General features: G+C 39.5%; 1 protein-coding gene across 4 annotated transcripts in view; it reads left to right on the top strand.

Moving 5' to 3' along the window:
* The first annotated feature begins 6,647 nt into the window (after window positions 1-6,647).
* tnfrsf19 (tumor necrosis factor receptor superfamily, member 19) overlaps window positions 6,648-21,315 on the top strand; it is a 108,822-nt gene continuing 94,154 nt past the window's right edge. Inside the window, exons 1-3 of one of the 4 annotated variants that reach the window (XM_072577354.1) lie at window positions 6,648-6,890; window positions 8,193-8,324; window positions 14,548-14,658. In XM_072577354.1, the coding sequence (XP_072433455.1) occupies window positions 8,256-8,324; window positions 14,548-14,658 (180 nt within the window). In that variant the 5' untranslated portion in view covers window positions 6,648-6,890; window positions 8,193-8,255. Of the gene's footprint in view, window positions 6,891-7,001; window positions 7,112-7,252; window positions 7,410-7,490; window positions 7,907-8,192; window positions 8,325-14,547; window positions 14,659-21,315 lie in introns of those variants that run through there. The other 3 variants (XM_072577356.1, XM_072577357.1, XM_072577355.1) reach the window with 3 other exon arrangements.

Genomic DNA, 21,315 nt, shown 5'->3' with positions numbered 1-21,315 from the left:
TCTTATTGTGGTTGCACAGAGCTTTTGTGAGACCATACCTGCACTATTGTGTGCAGCTTTAGTCTCCTAACCTAAAAAATAGATATATTTTCCCCAGAGCAAGTGCAGTGAATGTTTATTAGGCATATTGTCCTGGGATCGCAGGCTTGACATATGAGGAGAGATTGGGTCAACCGAGTTTATATTTACCAATGTTTAAAAGAATGAGAGGAGATCTAATTGAAGTGCATACATTTCTGACAGGATTTATAGTAGTAGACAAATTAATAGGGCTAAAGGCAGATAGGTCCCCTGGTTCTGATGGATTGTCTCTTGGATCCAATAAGATGTAGCTACAGAAATAGTGGATGCATTGATTGTACTTTTCCAAAAATCCTTAGATTCTGGAGAAATATTGGAAAATAGTTAATGTGACATCCCTGTCCAATAAGAGAGGGAGACCAAAGCAGGTAACCATAGGCAATGAGATTATTTTCCATATTTGTAGAAAAATGTTGGAATCAATTATTAAGGAAGTAATAGCAGAACATTTGGAAAATTACAATCAAATCTAGCAGAGTCAGCATGGCTTCATGAAAGGGAAATCATGTCTGACTAATTTATTAGAGTTTTCCGAGGAAGTCTCAACCAGAGTGGATAGAACAGAACCAGCAGATGTATTGCGGTTGGACTTCCAGAAGGCTTTCCAGAAAAGGTTAAGTCATAACAGCCCACTGTGCTGGAGGTAGAATATTGGCATGGATAGAGAATTGGCTTATGGACAGGAAGCAGTGAGAGGGAATAAGACTTTTTTTTAGGTAGGTGACCAGTGTCCAATGAGGTTTCACAGGGATCTGTGCTGGGACACAACTGTTTACAATAGATACTAATGAACTGGGCAGGGGGGGAGGGCGAACTGAATGGATTGTAGACAAATTAGCAGACAACACAAAAACAGATAGAAAGGTAGGTTTGAGAAGGCTACAAAAAGTTTGCAGAGAGAAATTGATACGTTCAGTGAGTGGGCAAAAAGTTGGCAAATGGAGTGTGATGTGGGAAAAATATAAAACTCACACCAGGTTATAGTCTAACAGGTAATTTGGAAGCACTGGCTTCCAAACCATAGGATCATCAGACACAAGATTTATAGTAATATGATCCTGCCCCACTAACTACTTGATGAAGGAGCAGTGCCCTGAAAGCTTGTGCCTCCAAATAAACCTGTTGGACTATACCCTGGTGTTGTGAGTTTTAACTTTGTCCACTTCAGTCCAACACCGGCACTTCCACATCATGTCCCATGACAGGGCAGCAGATATAAATCTCCTCAGGTGTAATCAGCCTTGTCTTTAATGCATACCCTTGTCACACAATTTCCATCCATGAAGGCATACAAGTAATTTGAAAACCACAGTGTGCTTAATGCAATGATGGACTATTACGGTGAAATGACACAAATGTCTACAGGTGATCACTAATATTAACTTGAGGTGTAAAAGTTGAGCATCCTGGTCAGCTTCATTGCCATAAGCAATAGGTGGTGAGCACATCCCAGTGGTCTCAACTCCTCCTCCAGGTTAAACTTACCAGACGGATACAGTCTTTGGAGACACTGGTGCTCTCAGATCTCCACCAAGCTAACTATAGATGCTCTCACACTGGACCTGGATAATCCATTCTGTGAATATTAGGCTGCATTCTTAGCTCTATGTGACCTTCTTGCCCATGTTCCATCACACCATGATGAACCTGGTTCTCCTGAGACTGTTGGGGCCTCACTCAATGTGATTGAATCTGTGTCTTTCTTCCAATTGCCTCCTCACTGGGAGAATTAGATCAAGGGTTCAGAATGGTTCAATGAGTTTTGGGATGTCTGATAGTCAAACTGACAATCTGCAGACTCTGCTTGTTTGGGAAAGATGAGTTTGTAAATTAAGCTGTTTAGAGACTAGTGTGTACTGTCTGATATTTCAACTTCACTTCTGCATGTCCACAGTGAAGTCTCTTGTTTGAAATAGATCTATCACAAGTCAAGGTTCATTACCTAACAAGTGTCTATTTTGTGTATTTGCTTTCAGTTAAAATGTGAGCAAAACTTGTTGCATGTTACAACCAAGTGCAGAGGGAAAACACCTTCCCTTTTTCAACCCCAATTAACTGAGTTAAACTAATATTATTATTTCTTTTGAGCACATAGATATTACACTTCAAATAACATATAGTTCACTAGTGAATGTCAGTTATTTACCATAGTAAATGAAAAAGGAATTTTAATACCTACTAAAAAAAAGTAACATCAAATTCATGAAGAAAAAGTCTTAAATTTAATAGCTGTATGGCCAGGAAATAAAAGTCATGTAGTTGAACACTCCTTAGGGTTAATTAGATGTTAGATCCTTACTCGGGATCACAGTAGTTTAATGGTTATATTCTCAGCAGTAGTTTAAGTTTAAACATCTTTTGTGTTCTTGGTGAATGGTTGTTTTACCACTTTACTATTTCAATGGATGTTTTATTCTGAAATGATAAAAGAAACTAACTCTTGATGCCACAAGTTAATCTTTTCTTCTCTCTGTTGTACTGCACAAAAGCAGCTATTAAAATATAGTTCACTAAGTATTCTGATGTTGAGCTTCATAGTCTTCTAAGCTGGCTAGTTGAGCCTTTCACCTCCCAGTTTTTGAAATCACCATTCACCTGTGAATTAAACAGAAGATATAATTTCCTGTCACTGACTCTGTTGCCTGTTTATTCCATGGGTCTCACAAAGCTGTGGTCACGCGATCAATGCAGCCATGATTCTTCTTTTTAGAAATCTATTTTAGTCCAAGAATTGTTTCAGGCATAACAAGCAGATGGTGGAAGTTAAAAGTTGAAAGCCCATACCTTCATAATATGCATTCTAAAGCAAAGTAAATTGACTTGGCGCCAAAAAATTTCAATACAAAGTGCAGCACTTCTGTGAGACTACAGTCTTTATCAAATCACTGAGGCAGGGGATTTACAGCATGGACACTCACTGATCATTTCTCTTGGCTGGGGAATCCAGAATGTGGAAGCACAGCCTCAGTATAAGAAATTGATCATTTAGATCAGAAGAAATTTCTTCAGTGCACTTTTGTACACCTTTAAAATTCTATGCTATAGGGAGTTGTAGATGCTTCATCAATGAATACACTTGAGGTAGAGACAAGTATATTTTTGGTATTGCAGGATAGCAAGGGATGTGGGAGTAGGTATGAAGATGGCATGGAAACAGAAGGTCAGCCATAATATTATTAAATAATGGGTCAAGCTTGATAGCCAATGGGGTCCACACCTACTCTTGTTTGTCATGTCCTTATGGGAGCAAAGAGAGTTTGCAGGTTCAGTCTTCAACCCAGTTGTGTTTTATCTACACTGGCCAGCTCCCATTTTCAGCTTATGTGCATTTTGCTAGAACCATTATAAAGGACAACTTGTGCACACTAGGTATAACAAAAGAGTTTGAATTTTAAGATCTGCTGAAAGAGGTGGACCAACAAAAGGGACAGACAGGAATATATCTTGAAGTGGGGGATGGTAGGTGTCTTACAATGTGAGGGAATCTAACAATGTTGTACAACTCTATAACTCCCTCCCCCTCTCTCTATGTGCTGCCAGACTCCAAAACTTTATTTGAGAAACACACCCATGTCTGTCTCAGTTGACGTTGCAGTTTTCCGAAAGTCCTTCAAGAGGATTTGGTGCCAAAAAAAATTGGGGAAATGTTTACTATTACAGTGAAAGATATGAAAGCAATTGAAAATCTTCACAAATAAGGCTGTAAAGATATGCAAAGGCAGTCTTGAATGATTGAAGAGTTTGAAGATAAAGGTCTGTGACTAATATGGCTTCATGTGGCATTATGGCTCAGTGGTTAGCACTGCTACCTCATTGTGCTAGGGACCTGGGTTCAAATCCAACCTCTGGTAACTGTCAGTGTGGCATTTGCACATTCTTCCCATGTTGTGTGGGTTTTGTCCCACAGTCCCAAGGTGATAATTTGGAGATGTCAGTGATGGACTGGGGTGTACAAAGTTAAAAATCACACAACACCAGGTTATAGTCCAACAGGTTTAATTGGAAGCACTAGGTTTCGATGCGCCACTCCTTCGTCAGGTGACAGTAGTCCCAAGGTGTGCAGGTTAGGTGGATTGACTATGCTAAATTGCTTATGATGTGCAGGCTAGCTAAATTAGCCACAGGAAATGCAGGGTTACACAGATAGTGTGGGTAGGTTTGAGTGGGATCCTCTCTGGATGGCTGGCGTGGGCTCAATCAGCCAATTGGCCTGCTTCCACTCTGTAGGGATTCTACAATTTTGGACAGACTGCAGAGGATAAGATGTACCACTTAGTCTGCCATGTTTTTCTAACCTCTATTCTTCCTTTCAGAATGGTATTGAGATGTGTGAAGTAAATACAGATCTCCTCAAACTTTCTTCTGGAGTGGCAGTGTTAGCGCTGTAGAGAGTAAAACAAATTAAGCAAGATGTAAAGAATAATGCGTTGGTGCTCTAACTGCAGTACAACTGAGATTTTAGCCACTTTGGATTGTAATCAATGTTCTGCTTGAGGCAAGTGCCTGGCATGTACTCCCTGTAGTCCACTCAATTTTTTTGATAGTTGGTATGAAAAAAAACTAGAGATGACTTGTAAATTAAACATTCTTAAAAATATTGAGAACCAATATTTCCTACATTTCAGTTATCTCATCAAAATGAAATCTGAACTGCATTGCCACCCAGGGGTTCAATCACCAATGCCTGCACATGTAGTACAATTGCTTGTGGCAACTCTTTTATCATTCAGCCAGCAATATCAATGAGTTAATCTGGCTTTTGAAGTTCACCCTAAGCAGTTGGACAAATTTCACAGAAAGCAACAGGCTCCACATTAGAGGTTCTTGTTTATTTGTTGTAAATGATTTGAAAGGTTGTTCATGCATCTTCTTGAAAAGGAGCAGAACAACTGCATGTCTGAAATTCAGAAAAAAATGTGATTGTTTTCCCATTTTTTTTGTTACAATGATTCTTCAGGAGGAATGTGTTGTCACATTTTGCTTTCAATATGCAATACACATGGCAAATATAGAGGGTTTTTATCCTTATTCAAGTATTTGTACTTAAACTTGAAAAGGAAATTATACAGGATTATATGAAATAGACTGTGGAGGAGGTCAAATTAGATCACACATTCAAAGAGCCGCAAGATTGTGTTATATTGAATTACCTTTTGTGTTCAATGATACTTTGATACTTTTATATAAAGATAGTCTCAACATTTGTTTCAGTCAACAGCAGAAGATTTATAGAATCATTTCTTTGTGGCAAAATAACCAAAAGCTTGACTAAGTCAAAACTGTGTTAGGTATCCACAGAGTGGCAATACTGGCAATCTATCTGCAAATATTTGCCAAGTACAAAATCTGTAAAATTAGTATACCATGGATCCTGGCCATCATAGCATCCCTACAGTGTGGAAAAAGGCCATTCGGCCCAACAAGTTGATCACACCCAGACCCACCCTATCCCTACATCTGCCATGGCTATTCCATCTAGTCTACTCATCCCTGGACACTATGCATAATTTATTTTAGCCAATCCACATCTTCGGACTGAAATAAATCTGAAATGAAAGCAGAGGATGCATCACTCAGCTGGTCAGGTAGCATCTTTGGAGAATGAAACAACAGTTGACTTGATCAACCTGAAAAATCAGTTAGTTTGTTTTTGTAAATTCAGAAAAAGATGCATTAAAAGGTGAGCTAATGGAAAAATAATTTCCTGCATTGATTCTAAATTACAGACCAAGTTCCCTTGACATCTTACTCGTGAATTGTTAAATTACACAGAACTGAAAGTTCATTGTAATCTGTGCTAGAAACTGTGAGCCAGAGTGCAGCACTGAGCTCCCTGGCTTCAGGAGTGCAATTATTACCAGGATTCCTACTTTTGATTGCCTGGTAACAAACCCTGTTGGAATGGTACATGTTTGGACGTGGGATCCGCTCAGTTTTGCAGGCTCTTTCACTCAAAGAGGCTGCTGCCCAGTATTCATGGACAAAGAACTGCAGAGCAACTGGACCCTTAGTCTCGGAGTCAACACCTATTGAACAGTGGAAGAGGGGGAAAAGGGCAGGAGAAAAAGCAAACACAAGTAAAATCAAAGTCAAATTCCCTCTAAAATTTCCGCATTGTCAAGATTATGAAAAGTTGTCCATTTGTTGTCGATTTTGTAAGCACTAACAAATGGATTGTGCTTTGTCTATGGTGTGGTTGTATATAACTTTGCACATTTTCTGACTCATTACAGAGGGAATACTCCATGCAAAGCACTTCCAACAATAAGAATCTTGAGGTCATTATCATTGCTATAAATAGGTTCGTTCACGCATTCCCTCTGATTCGGCTAGATTTTCAAAGAAGCGTGAATTGACAGTAAGCAGGATGCTGCATCTGACTGCGATGCTTGTGTCTTTGTCCAGGGCTAGTCAGGATTACGTTCTCAATTTGAGCAGACATGTGTACAAAATCACTCTAAAGGAGGATTAAAGTTTTGTTCTATACTATGACCAACTTTCCCCAGGATGCCTCATTCCTAACCAATCCCTTTGCAGTCTGAAGTTTAGATGATGTCATGGGATCTGAAGAGGGAGATGAAAGGGATAAGAGTGTAACCACTGGTGCTGTGAAGTGCTTCATACACACACACACAGACAGACAGACACAGTGCAGAGCCACCACGGCCGCTAGCACTGCACTCAGATCAAACCCCCCATCGCACAGCGCAGGAAGTTCGCTCGCATTTTCCCTTTCGGAGTGCTACAGACGAGCAAAAAGGGATCTACAACCAAGAGAAGAAACCCAAATACAGGAAGCGACTTTCGAGGTATAGTGCCACATGAAATGGGGTCTGTGCGCTTGCTGCTGTACCTGGTTCCCTGCGGTCTTTGATTGCTCACTGATCCCGGATCAGATTACCAGAGGGCTGCACTGCATTCAGACGCTGCCGGGCGATCACAGGCAGAGAGCTGGGCTGGCTGGGGGGGGGGAGGCTCGGAGCTGAGGAGGATGGGATGCAATTTAAGTCTTGAGCTGAGGAAAGCAAAGGCAGGTATCAAGGTGGTTAGGAGCTGGAAGAATTGGGCGGCTTGTGCTGAATGTGCCACCTTTTGTGGCTGGGCAGTGATTTGAACGGGGGGGAGGTGGGGTAAAGCTTTTAGATGTTAAGTGTTTGGCTCTCTACATGGGCGCAGTGTGTCTCAATGGAAGAAGCGAGCTCCCAGCCCTGGGGGATAGGAGCTTGGAACGATGGACAGAAAGTTCACCCCAAGGAGTGTGTGTGGATGAAATCTCAGGATCCATTTGTGGAATTTTTTTTTTAAGAAAGTCACAAGCTGGGCTGGAGGTGAAGAGCAATTTCCCTGAGACATAACGCAGTGTTTCTGAAGGAGAAAGGATTGTTCACAACAGGGAGCGCGGTCAGCCGCTCTCTCCCAGCCCCACATGTACTCAGGCTGTCGCTAACAGAAACAAAGTGTGGAACATCTGGGATTCCACCCCCACCCCCGACCCCAGCTTTCCCAATCCAACCGGAATTCAGGCGAAGTTGCTCAGAATTCGGTCACCACTTTGGGGAATCTGTTCCTCGAAGACTTTCTCTGTCCCCCCTCCCCGAGCATCCAGCAAGCTGAGCCTGAGATTTGGATTCGCTTGTGCACTCGGTGTGGAGTGAAAACACACTCAGAAAGAGCAAAGCTGCCGCCTTTACATTTCATCCTGTCCGCCCGGCATTGAGACCTCTCCACTCGACTTTGTGATCAACTTCCCAAATGTTTAGGTTAAAACGATACAATTAATGAAGGCGGCTGTAGGGGGGAGCTGTGTGGATCCCAGGATTAGTTTGTAAGTGTATCCTTAGTCAGAAGTATTGCATCCGTTTACATGCAAACAAAAAGTGGGGTTGCTGCTGTTTAATTCTTAGAAAGGATCGTAGTTGTCGACACCAGGATTTCTTTCAAATGCACAGATTTTGTGTCGCTGTCACATGAGCAGCAATTGTTTAAACACTTCACTTGAGGTTTTGTTCTGTTGCTGGTCTAAGGACCGATTGTTGTTTGATGCAGTTTTTAATTATCTGTACTTCCATGATCCACTTGAGCCTAACTACAGAGCTTTTTTCCCCCCCCAGTTTCTCTGTTTCTTGATGAGAAAGCCGAGGTAGATCTCAGTGGAGATACCTTTTACCGCAGGAATGAGAGTCGGGATGTCCCACAAACAGAAATGCATGTTGCAACACCTGCTGATCGCTTTGTTGTGTCTGGTAAGGATTTTATAATTATGTCTTTGCACCAGTCTTTGAAAAAGTCTCGATCTTCCAGCATATTTGATTAGATTCCCTACAGTGTGGAATACTACTGCATCATTACAGGGACGAACGCTATCAGAAGATTCCAAAACGATGATTATGGTATTTTACGTCCAAGTATAATAGGGATGTGCTTTGCATCAAAATATAGAAGACTTTAACCAAAAAAGGCAGATTGGTTCCTTTCTGCAGATTGAAATGTATACTGAGAAATATGAAAAGTATTGCTACCAGCTCCAATTCTCGGGAAGCAGGTAGCACAAAAGTCTCTTGTTATAATTTCGCAAATGATTGTCAATATAGTCAGTCCAAGAAAATAAAAACTACACTCCTTTGGCCAAATACCATGAGCAAGAAATCCTTTCCAAACTGATATACCATTCACCCTTCAAAGTACTGAGTAGTTGCACAGATTTTTTAGACTCCTTGTTCATTGGGAAGGGTCTGGAAAAGAGTTAGTTTATTAATATAATTTATTCAGAACCCACTGAATACAGTCAACTTTTGTTATTGCAGACTCATAGCAGAGTAGCTGTCAGGAATTTGGCTTTTGAGGTTTCAACCTATCTATTTGATATAAAGATAGCTCTTGCTTGACCAGAGGGCAAATTTGTCCGAGTAAAATGTTTGGAATTATGTTTTCACTGAATCTGAACAAGTTTTGCCTTTGCCTTAGATCACAGTCAAACAGCTTCCTGTCACTAAAATATTTCAGGTCTTGAGTTATTCTTTGTTGGCAGAAACAGAACAAACAAAATATGTGAATAAAAACTGTAAATTTTACATAAAGCAGCTACTATGTACAAAATAAATTTCCTTTATTTTATTTTAAAATTTCCATATGAAGTAATGGTGTACCATTAAATATTATGTTAATATTTTACAGGCATTGACCTACATTGACTCCTTGTTGGGACACTCATCAGTTTATATATTTTTGCCTTTGTTTTCAAATCTGTCCTTAGACCCACCCATTTCTAATTATGTATCCTGCTATAGCCGCACAACCTTCTGGGAAATCTGTGTTCCTTTAATTCTTGTGCATCCCTGATTTACTTGATGTGCTGTCAGTCTCTGTGATCTTAGGTGCTGAGCCCCTAAGTTTTGGAATGCTCTTCTAAACACCTCCTGCAGTCTGCCCCTCATTCCTCCTTTAAAATATATTCTTTTAAAACCTACCTCTTTAACCAAGACTTTGATCATCTACCCAAATAGCGCCTTGAGTGATTCGATTTCAAGTTTTATTTGATAATGCCTCTGAGAAATGTTTGTCACATTATTATGTAAAGGTTCTACAGAGTGCAAGTTGTCATTGATCAAGACCTGTTGACTCATTCCTCAATGATCTGCATTGGCTCCTAATCCCTCAATATCCCTTTTGTATCTTTGATGCTTCCAACAAATGTTTGGAACTCACATTCCATGAACTTTGCCCTTTTGTACAGTCTTCCATCGCCTTCACCACACCATTAGTAGCCAAGCCATTTTGGAATTGTCTCCTGAAACCTTTCCACCTTTCCACTCCTCCTATCCACCTTTCCACTCCTACCTGTAAGTCTATCCACAAAACCTATCTCTTGGACCAAGCTTTTGATAACCTCTTTTCCTTTCGCTTGATGTCAGTTTTGGTCTGATTGCATTTCTCTAAAGCACATTGGGACATTTTTTTGTTTTAAAGCCAGTATATGAATGCAAGCATGACTTTGTTATTCCAGTCAAAGGATTTCTGAAACTTATAAATCAACCAATTGCTTCACTTGTCGCAAGCTGTCTTAGTTGTAAAGCCATCAGTACATTAGGCTTGCTAATAAAATTTAATAATCTTTCAAATTAATAATTTGAGCAAAGATAATTCAACTAGAACATTTGGTTCTAGTTATGTTTAAGTATTAAGGTAAAAGGAGCCAAGCAATGTAGTAGGAGCATAAGAATTCTTTGCCCAATTAAGATGATTTTCAGGACTGGCACTGAGCTATTCCCATTTGATTTCTAATTCAAACCGTTTCACTGTACTCCATGCTGAATTATAAATCTCTCTAATTCCTTTTGAATAAACTAGCTGAATTGTGACTAACTGCACTAGTTGATAAGCTAATTAAAAAATGAATAAAAGCTTCCAGGGTTACAAGTTATCTCTCAAAATGCACTCAACTCAAAGTTTCACCTAACTGAATACGTCAAATTGCGCTTAATTTACAGAGCAGGAATATGTTGTTTGGTCCAACAGGTCTAGACCTTAAATGCATCTCCTTTTATCTCATTTCAACTCGTAAGTTATTAATATTATTATTTCTAATCCCTTGCCCCACATCTACTGTTGTGGCTTGTATGAATCTGAAAACAAACTCCTAGTCTGAAGATATGCCTGTCTTGTCACTTTAATGTACTATAATTTATCCAGTTGTATACTTGGCACATCCAATTGGGGCCATGGAAAAATGCAGCCCTTTAATTATGCAAAATGAAATCTTCCTCAGTGAGTAGTGTTTACGAAAACATAAATCAGAGTAAATGCGTTTGTAGGAGATTAGGGATCTCAGAACACTGCTGTAATAGATTCCAGAACACATGATGTCGATGTTGGCTCATTGAGTCTGCTCCATCATTCACCAAGATTGTGGTTAATCTGATAATCCTGAACTCTTATGTTCCTGTCTTTTCCATCTAGCCCTTGATTCCCTTTCTGGCTAAAAATCTGTCTGTCTCAGCCTTATATACTCTTAATGACCCAGTCTCCACACCCTTTGCAATAAAGAATTTCACAAATTCACTACAATCGAAGAGAGAAATTCCTTCTCATCTTTATCTTAAATGGGTGACCCCTTATACTGTGATTATGCCCTCTGGTCATAAACTCTTCCATGGGGGAAACAAGCTTTCTGCATCTACCCTGTCAAGCTCCTAACAATTTTGTGTGTTTCAGTAAGGTCACCTCCCATTCTTCTAAACTCTAATGAATACATGTCAAAATTACTCAACATCTGCTCATAAGAGACTCCCATCTTATCTGGGGTCAGCCTAGTGAATCTTGTCTGGACTGCCTCTAATGCCAGAATATCTTACCTTAGATAAGGGGCCGAAAACTGGTCACAGTATTCCAGCTGTGGGCTGAGTAACATCTTATATATTTGCCTCTCTGCATCCATTCTGTGAAGTCCGCTAAAAATATTCTCTTTCAATTGGTCATAGAGTCATAGAGATGCTCGGCATGGAAACAGACCTATCGGTCCAACTCGTCCGTGCCAACCAGATATCCTAACCGTTTGCTAATACTTGACCATATTCCTGTAAACCCTCCCTATTCATTTACCTATCCAGATGTCTTTTAAATGCTGCAATTGCACCAGCCTCAACCATTTCCTCTGGTAGCTCATTCCATACACGCACCACCCTCTGTGTGAAAAAGTTGCCCCTCAGGTCCCTTTTATATCTTTCCCCTCTCACCCTAAACCTATGCCCTCTAGCTGTGGACTCCCCCACCCCAGGGAAATGACTTTGTCTATTTACCCAATCCATGCCCTTCATGATTTTATAAACCTCTATGAGGCCACCCCTCAGTCTCCACGCTTCAGGGAAAACAGCCCCAGCCTATTCAGCCTCTCCCTATAGTTAAATTCTTCTAACCCTGGCAACATTCTTGTAAATCTTTTCTAAACCCTCTCTAGTTTCACAACATCTTTCTGATAGGAAAGGAGACCAGACTGCATCCTATTCTTCTAAATTCCAATAAGTACAGGTCCAACCCACACAACCTCTCCTCAGAAGGAATTCCCTTCATAAATGGGACCAAGCCAGTCAACCTTCTCTGGACTGCCTCCAAGCCAGTTATCCTTCCCTAGTTATGAAAACTGTTCAGTTTTCTAGATGTTGTATGACTAGTGCCTTGTATAGTTTGAGCAGGACTTCCTATTTTCTTACTCCATTCCTTTTGAAATAAGGCCAACACTCCTTAATATCCATTGAACTTGGATGCTAGCTTTTTGTGCTTTATGCACAAGGAATCTCAAGTCTCTGTGCTGCAGCTTTCTGCAGTCTTTTCCCATTTCCCTGTCAAAGTGCATAACCTCATATTTCCCACATTATATTCCATCTGCCAAGATTTTTCTCACCTACATACCCTGATTATATTCCTTTGTAGACTTTTTGTGTCATCCTTACTCCCTGCCTTCCCAACAATCTTTGTGTCAGCTTCCCGTGTCCACATCACTCACCTATTTTGTAAATAGATTAGATTAGATTACATTACAGTGTGGAAACAGGCCCTTCAACAAGTCCACACCGACCCGCCGAAGCGCAACCCACCCATACCCCTACATTTACCCCTTACCTAACACCACGGGCAATTTAGCATGGCCAATTCACCTTACATCTTTGGACTGTGGGAGGAAACCGGAGCACCCGGAGGAAACCCACGCAGACACAGGGAGAATGTGCAAACTCCACACAGTCAGTCGCCTGAGGCGGGAATTGAACCCGGGTCTCTGGCACTCCTGCTCTGATCCCTGTGACACTGCATAATTACAGCTTACTAGCCTGAAAATGCCTACTTTATTTCAACTCTGTCTTCTGTTGGCCAATCCTCTATCCATGCTAATACACTGCCCCCAAAACCATGGGCTCTTATGTTATTAAGTAGCCTTTTGCATGGTACCTTATCAACTACCTTTTGGAAATCCAAATATATCACCTCTACTGCTTCCCATTTATCTAACTTGCTTATTACTTCCTCAAACAATTCTCATCTCTCAAACAGATTCTTCAGTATCTTTGTCGTGTTGGCCCACCTAATATCCTTTTATATATCATAAAGCCGCAGTTGCACAAAAATTACATTACAATTCACAGATGTTTGTTTCTGCAATGCCACTTTAATACAGCCATGTTTATCCTTTAATTTTAAATGAACGCCAAGGATTTTTTATGCTTGGATGTTCCTTAACCCCTTATATCTTTTTTCAGATTTCAACAAAACGCAGTTTATATTGCTGAATTTTAACCACGTATTGTTACACCTGTTTTAACTTTTTGAATTAAGTAAAATCAAGGCAACTGGATTAGGAATTACCAGAATAGCACTCAGGAGAACAAACAGGCAGTGTCTAATAATAAATTTGGAACTTAACTTGATATCGTGCTGAGGCCATTGCATAACCCAAATGCTAGGAGCTCCAGAAATAATGTACCTTTTGTCAGAGAATGTTTTGATGTTGGAAACCGCGCTGATGATATAGTATTACCTCTCAGAGCAAAGTTATGCAGGTTTGGTTCATTCTGGAATCGGCTGAGATGTTCGATGTCCCCATATTTACATCACTAGAGACATGAGACCATGGAGTCAAACCATGCAAGCAAACAGAGCAGAGTGAAAAACTCTAACGTCACACTGCCAGCCTCCCATTGTCCTGAAATCAAATGGCACAGATCAAACATTCATGCTAGAAGCTTTATTTTCAGTAGAACTGCTACTTTCAAGCTTGCAGTTGGAATCAGTACAACATTCACTCAGACATTGACGCAATGTCAGACTTCCCCCAGCATCAACCATCAGAATACTCCAGATGCTTAACACATGAAAACCAAAACTTAAAAGATTGCATGCTATATAAAGACAGGTGGCATCTTGAAAGAACAAAAAGCAGTTAATTGGTGTTGAGTTTAAAAGATATTTCCTCAAACTTTATCTGCTTTGATTCCTCATTGATTTAGGGTAGCCAGAACATTTATACATTAATATAATAAAGAACTGCAGATGCTGGAGATCGGAAACAAACAAAAGCTGAAATTGTTGGAGACACTCAGCAAGTCTGACAGAATCTGTGGAGAGAAAACAAAGTGACATTTATGGTTCAGAGACACGTCTTCAGGACTAGCTCTGAAGAAGATATCAATGGATTCAAAATGTTAACTGTTTCCTCTCCACAGATGCTGCCAGACCTGCTGAATTTCTCCAGAAATTTCTGGTTTTGCTTGCTTCAGAAAATTAATAAGTTTAGTTTATGCCTTGTTAATATCAATATTAAATATTACTTTGCAGATCGCCATTACGCGTACTGAAAGGAATACTTTTTCTTAATTAACCAGTGATAACTAAGCAACAGTTTTTGTCTCAACTTCAGTGAAAAAGATAAAACGCTTGTGGAACTGGGTTTTTTTTAGTAAATCTTCCTGTTTTCATTAGATTCATGAAGCTGCAGGTGAGACAGGAGACTGCCGGGAGCAGGAATACAGAGATCAAGTTGGAAACTGTGTGGCCTGCAAACAGTGTGGTCCAGGGCAAGAACTCTCAAAGGTATGAAGAGCTGAAGGATTTGTTTCTCTGGTTTCGTCCTCTGTTTCCTATAATCATAGGATGCATCGTTAAATCAGATTAAACATATTATATGCAAGTTCATTCTGAAATTTGAATCTCCATTACGTACACTTGCCAGCACAAGTTTTCAGTGAATGGAACTGAAGACTAGTACTGGCAGAGTACAAAACACATACCAATAGCCAGTGCTGAAAGCTGTGAGTTAATGTTCCTTCCCTTGTGTATATTTGAAACAATTAATTTAAATCAGTTGCTGTCTTAGACTTGAAAAGTGAGTGAGTTCGTGTCATTTGGGTTTGTTTATGGGTCCTGGCACACAAAGGGACATTGGTTCAGAGATCACAAGGGAATACAAAAAGGTCAGGCATGGAGCCCCACTGTGCTTGGCATTGTCTTTTTGTGCATATGTAGTAAAATCAACTCTTGACACACTGGGGCTTAGACTGATTCACAAGGCTTGCTGGAAAGTCCATTTGCATATGGGGCACATACTCAAGATGCAATAAAGAAATTTTCAAGCTGAAATACAACTTGCTGTAAATGCGTCTTGAGTTCATTTTGGAATAAATTTGGAATTATTGCCAAAAAGACACACTCTGAATTGAACCAGAACTCAGTTTGCTTTTTAACCTGATGTTTTGTTCCGTGCTGTCAGACAATCTGATGAAATGGTTGAAGGCGGTGTTTTCAAAATGTGTGTGCCAGAGGTTTTGTCAGTGATGTGCATGCATAAGGCAGGCTCTGGGTCTGGCATCCCAATGCTGGAATTTGAGGGTTAGCTTGATTTAGATCTTCTGGGGGCTCTGCCAATTCCTGCTGCAAGTTCAAAATAAAAGTGAACAGAATTGACTCCAGATTCACTGTGAAAATGAAGCTCAGGTCCAGAACTGATTAAAAGGTCCCATTTTTCAAAGAATATTAGAAACATACACTGTACTTTAAAATAAATAACTCATTTGTTCTTTTAACTCTTAATGTTCAGAATGTGCTAACCCAACACTATTATTTTCCAAAAAAAATCCTAAAGGCTCTGTGGTTTGAAATGAAAATGGAGATAATGAAGTTTTAAAATGTTACCAGTTAATTGGATCGCCCCGCAGAAATCTAACTTCTAAAAAAAAGTCTCAAATGCTCCCACAATTCTCCAGTGCTTAATTAGCTTGCTATCAAGTGATCAAAATTGGCTTGAAGCATTTAAAATCCTGATTTAAAATGCGACTTGATTAAATCGGTTAATGATTAGCATGAAAATGGGAGGGGAAAGAGAGAGAAAAGTGATTTAGAAGTCCCATTGTTGGGGAAACTAGATTAAGTTGTTGTTTACTTTGTCAGACATAGAGGACTGTTTTGGCTTCAAGTTATCTTTAGTTCTATCATCTTGTTCCTACCCACATTAGAACTGCTTTACATGGTCATGCTAAGAAGTCAGGGACAATGGTGACTTTTTGTTTGTGAGAATGCCATGTCATCCATTCAAATTCAAGTGTTTGTTCTTGTGCACATTGTGCCTTTGTGCTCAACTAACTCTTTGTTGTTCATGGACCATTACGAATTTTGATCATTGGCCCGAGAACTGAGGAACAAAATTACACACAAGTTTAAGCAAAGGTAGTCGAATTAGTAATTCCTACTTACAATATCATCATTTTCCTGTGATATTCCAACAATCCTTTCCCTGTCTTTCTTTTGTGCCTTTTAGCTCTGCAATGAATATTTCTGTACAGTTAATTCCATTGTGTGCTGAGTTAGCTAATCTCAGCTAAAAAAGCAGCAGGAGCACTGTAATTGGGCTGAGTGCCCCTAGGCTAAGGAGTGAAAATATCAGCTCTTGATCACTCTTTAGTTCATTGATGCTGGAAAATGCATGTGTGGACATCAAACTAAGGCAGCTGTGATGCCTTCTGTAACTTTAGGGCCCTTTCAGAGATCTCTTCAAACTGAATCAGAAGGATATGGATTTAAGTTCCATAACAATGAATGAACTCATAATTCAGGCTGATACTTCTGTAAAGCATAGAGGGAGTGTGGCATCACTGAACATCTGATCTTTGGATGAGATGGAAACTGAAGACCTTTGCTTGATCCACTCTGACTATGCTCTGGTAGTTCCAGTGGAGGTTGGAGAATATAAGGCATATTATAAAGACAAACAAGGAATTTTGCCTTGGACATAACCAACAACAGCAATACTCAAAGTGAACTGATGTACATTTTATTCCTTGTTTATGAATGTCGTTAATGGGAGGGTAACTGTCCTATTTCACAACAAGCAAGTCAAATCATTCAAGGATTATTTTGTGAAACATTGTGAAAAATGTCAATTTATTTAACCCAATGGTCGATTCTTGATTATTGAGATGATCAAATAGCCATCTATCCTGTTTACTCGCATCAACAACATGTCGCAAAGGTAATATTGTCAAAGGTTGCAAAGTGCTTCACAGGAACTGACTATATGTCAGTTTCTGGTTTCTTGACCATTTTGGACTTTAATCACTCCACCATTGAGTTCTATGTCATCTGTTGCTAATGACTAATCACCCCCTCAAAGAGCAACCCATTTGTCTTAGCTATCAAGAGATAACCCCAAAAAAGGATGGTTTAGATATTGCTTTGGCTTTTTTAAATAATCCCTTGCTCAGTCAGTTAAACCTAGCTGATTACACATGTCACTGAGTGAAATCCTGGTAAAATATATTATCAAGATTTCCATTTCAATGAAGTGCTGAATCATACTGTGTTATCTTTTAGACGTTAAACCAAGTTTGCTTGCTTGGGAGAATGTAAAAGATCTCACAGCACTATTTGAAAAAGATCAGGGATTTTACTGTATTCCTAGTTAACACACCAAGTATCAATGATCACGTCATTCAGTCATTTTAATTATGGGATCTTGCAATATGTAAGCTGCCTACCTGCCACATTTACTTATATAACAGTAATAACTGCATTTTTAAAAGAATTAATTAGTTCAGGATATTATAAAATGCAAGATAAATGGTAGACTTTTTATACTTATTTGCATAATTGTTTATTTATTACCTGTCACCAATATTACTTTCTCACATCATACGTTCACAAACCTTACAAGCCTTACAAACTTCAAGTAACACCCATTTTGTTCCTAACTCCTTTAATGAACAGTTTTCAGATTGAATGCTTCAGCACAAACCAAAGGCCAATATAATATTATTATTATTATTAAAAGGATTCCCAACCTTTTCTAAGCGCAATTTTCAGTTTAAAAAGAACAGGTTTTCAGTTTAAAAAAGGATAGATTTTCTGATCAGCAAAATGCCCATCCAACTGCTCCACACAATTGTACAAATTCCGAGTGAGCTGTGTTGAGATCCATTTAGCATATCTGTAGTTTAAAAGAAGAACACTTCAAATGTAGTTGAAGCATATTAAGCACATATATGTCAATTTCACCGATTGGAAAATCTTTTCCTGGAAAATCTTATCATTTAGAATTTAATGAATTGGATGGGCAGCGAAGCCTAAATTTCTGTTGGAAATTCATTAAACTCTTACTAGAAATAAAGAATGAAAGTGAGACCATTAGAATGCATACATGATAACACAGTTCCATGTTTCTAAGTTTAAATAGCTGTTTAAATGATATACCTAATGAATAGCTTGCTATTCCTGTTGTGGCATGCACAATAATTATATATAATTACACCATAAAAATGAAAATGCCAGTTTAGCTATTCAAGCCCATTTATAATAAAAATTCCAATATTTCTCACTGATAAGTTTCTTTGGTCCACTCCTGCTTGACATTTGCTGTAGACATGCACGCTTTAGGCATTAAGCCAGAATGTTGACAAAATTGGGACTGTTGCCAGCTACAAACACAGCCTACTTTATCTGTTTAAATTATCCAGTATACTTGTAGCAAGCAGTGAATGTGTGAACAAATGTTACCTTACAAACTGAACAATTACACAAAGTATCAATTCAATAAATATGTAAAGTGATTACACAGGGATTAATTTGTAAAAATCTTAATGATGTGTCATAGAGTCAAAGAGGTATACAGCATGGAAACAGATCCTTTGGTCCAACTTGTCCAAACTGACCAGTCATCTTAAATAAATCTAGTACCATTTGCAAGCATTTGGGCAATATTGCTCAAAACCCTTCCTAAACCCTTCATATACCCCTCTAGATGCCTTTTAAATGTTGTAATTATACTAACCTCCACCACTTCCTCTGGTAGCTCATTACATATATGCACCACCCTCTGCATGAAAGAGTTGCCCCTTAGGTCCCTTTTAAATCTTTCCCTTCTCATCTTAAACCTATGCCCTCTAGTTTTGGACCCTCTCACCCCAGGGAAAAGACCTTGTCTATTCACCCGATCTACGCTCCTCATGAATTTATAAGCATCTGTAAGGTCACCCCTCAGCCATTAACACTCCAGGGAAAATAGCCCCAGCCTATTCAGCCTCTCCATGTAGCTGAAACCCACCAATCCCGGCAACATCCTTGTAAATCTTTTCTGAACCCTTTCAAGTTTCACAACATCCTCCCAGAATTGCATGCAGTATTCCAATAGTGGCTGAACCAATGTCCTGCACAGCTGCAATATGACCTCCCAGCTCCTATACTCAATGCACTGACCAGTAAAGGCACTCATACCAAACACCTTCTTCACTATCCTATCTACCTGTGACTCCACTTTCAAGGAACTATAAACCTGCACTCAAGATCTCTTTGTTCAGCCACACTCTTCAGGATCTTGTCGTTAAGTGTAAAACACCTGCCATGATTTGTCTTTCCAAAATGCAGCACCTCGTATTTATTTAAATTAAACTCTGTCTGCCACTCCTCAGCCCATTAGCCTGCCTGATCAAGATCCCATTGTACTTTAAAGTAATCTTCTTCACTGTCCCCTACACCTCCAATTTTGGTATCATTTGCAAACTTACTAAGTGTACCTCCTATGTTCACATCTAAATCTTGATTCATCAAATGAGAGCTTTATCTGGCTTAGGTCAGGTATCGAAAACTATTAACATATGATGATTTAAAAGAGATCCAAGAGCTTCGGAGCAGAGGAAGTCATTTCTCTTGCCATATCAGGCCAAGCCAATCTTCTATAAAGGTTCATCATGATATCCTTAGTTTTGATTTCTATGTCTCTACATAGAAAACCCAAGATCACCAGTGCTTCTTTTAAATTCATTTCTCAAACTGCCCTGCCACCTTCAATGATTTATGCACATATATCCCAGTTCTTTCTCCTCCCAGTGGGGTTAGCTCAGTGATGCTGACCAATGCCAACAGTTTAGGTTTAACTCCCATACCAGCTGAGGTTGCCATGATGGACTTGCCCCCTTACCTGAGGCATGGTCACCTTAAGGTTAAACCACTACTAGTTGTCTCTGTCTCATGGGCGGGCCCATGTGGTCTGGTAAATCTACGCTGAGTTGAGCTCACTTTTCTCTTCTTATAACCCCTTTAAAATTGCACTCTTTACTTAATTTGTACCTCCTCATTCTTCCTATCAAAATGTATCCCTCATCCTTTTTTATATTAAATTATGTGTGCCACACATTTGCTCCTTGCGTCAGATTGTGTACCTTCTCAAAACCTGTAATGGGCCACTTCACAATTCACAAAATGTCCAAGCTTTTTAGCATCTTTAGCTTTTAAAATTGCATCCTGTATGTCCAAGTCTAGATGATTGATATTATGTCAAGAAAAGCAATGGTATGGGCGGCACGATGGCTCAGTAGTGAGCAATGCTGCCTCACAGGGCCAGAGACCTGGGCTCAATTCCTGCCTCAGGAATGTGTAGCGTTTGCACATTCTCCCCGTGTCTGTGTGGGTTTCCTCTGGGTGCTCCGGTTTCCTCCCACATTCCAAAAATGTGCAGGTTAGGTGAATTGGCCATGCTAAATTGCCTGTAGTGTTAGGTGAAGGGGTAAATGTAGGGGTTTCTCTTAGGAGGGTCAGTGTGGATTTGTTGGGCCGAAGGGCCTGTTTCCACACTGTAAGTAACCTAATCGAAAATTGCATCCTGTATGCCTAGGTCTAGGTGATTGATATTATGTCAATAAAAGCAATGGCCCAATACTGACTCCTGTACTTTCCTTTAGTCCAAAAAGACAGCCATTTACACTTATTCTGTTTCCTGTAACTCTGCCAGTTTAGTTTCCTAGCTGACACATTGTTTTCCATTCCATGGGCTTTAACTCATGCCATTGTTGCATTTCATAAAATATCTCTTGGAAGTCCATTTATAATTTAATCTACTGCAGGACCCTCATTAACCCTTTTTGATTAGCACATCAGAATGCTCAATCAAATGAGTTAAAATGATTTCCATTTTATAGCTGAATCAGCTTTTGTCCAAATAATTTCATTTTGCCACAGAATATTGTTTCTAAAAACTTTCCTGCAATTGAGTTTAGACTTATATCGGGGCGAGATGGTAACATAGTGCTAATATCATTGGACTAGTAACCCAGTGGCCCTCATTAATTCTCTTGGTCAAGTGGGTTCAATCCCACCAATGCAGCTAGTGAGGAATTTAAATTCAATGAATACAATTTAGAATTGAAAGATCATCTCAATAATAGTGACTATGAAATTCTCATTGATTGATGTAAAAAACCTATCTCA

This window comes from Chiloscyllium punctatum, chromosome 9 (genome assembly GCF_047496795.1).
Source record: "Chiloscyllium punctatum isolate Juve2018m chromosome 9, sChiPun1.3, whole genome shotgun sequence".
Classification (NCBI taxonomy): Eukaryota; Metazoa; Chordata; class Chondrichthyes; order Orectolobiformes; family Hemiscylliidae; genus Chiloscyllium; species Chiloscyllium punctatum.
The sequence above is the reverse complement of the archived record's forward strand: the minus strand, read 5'-3'. Positions and strand labels throughout refer to the sequence as shown.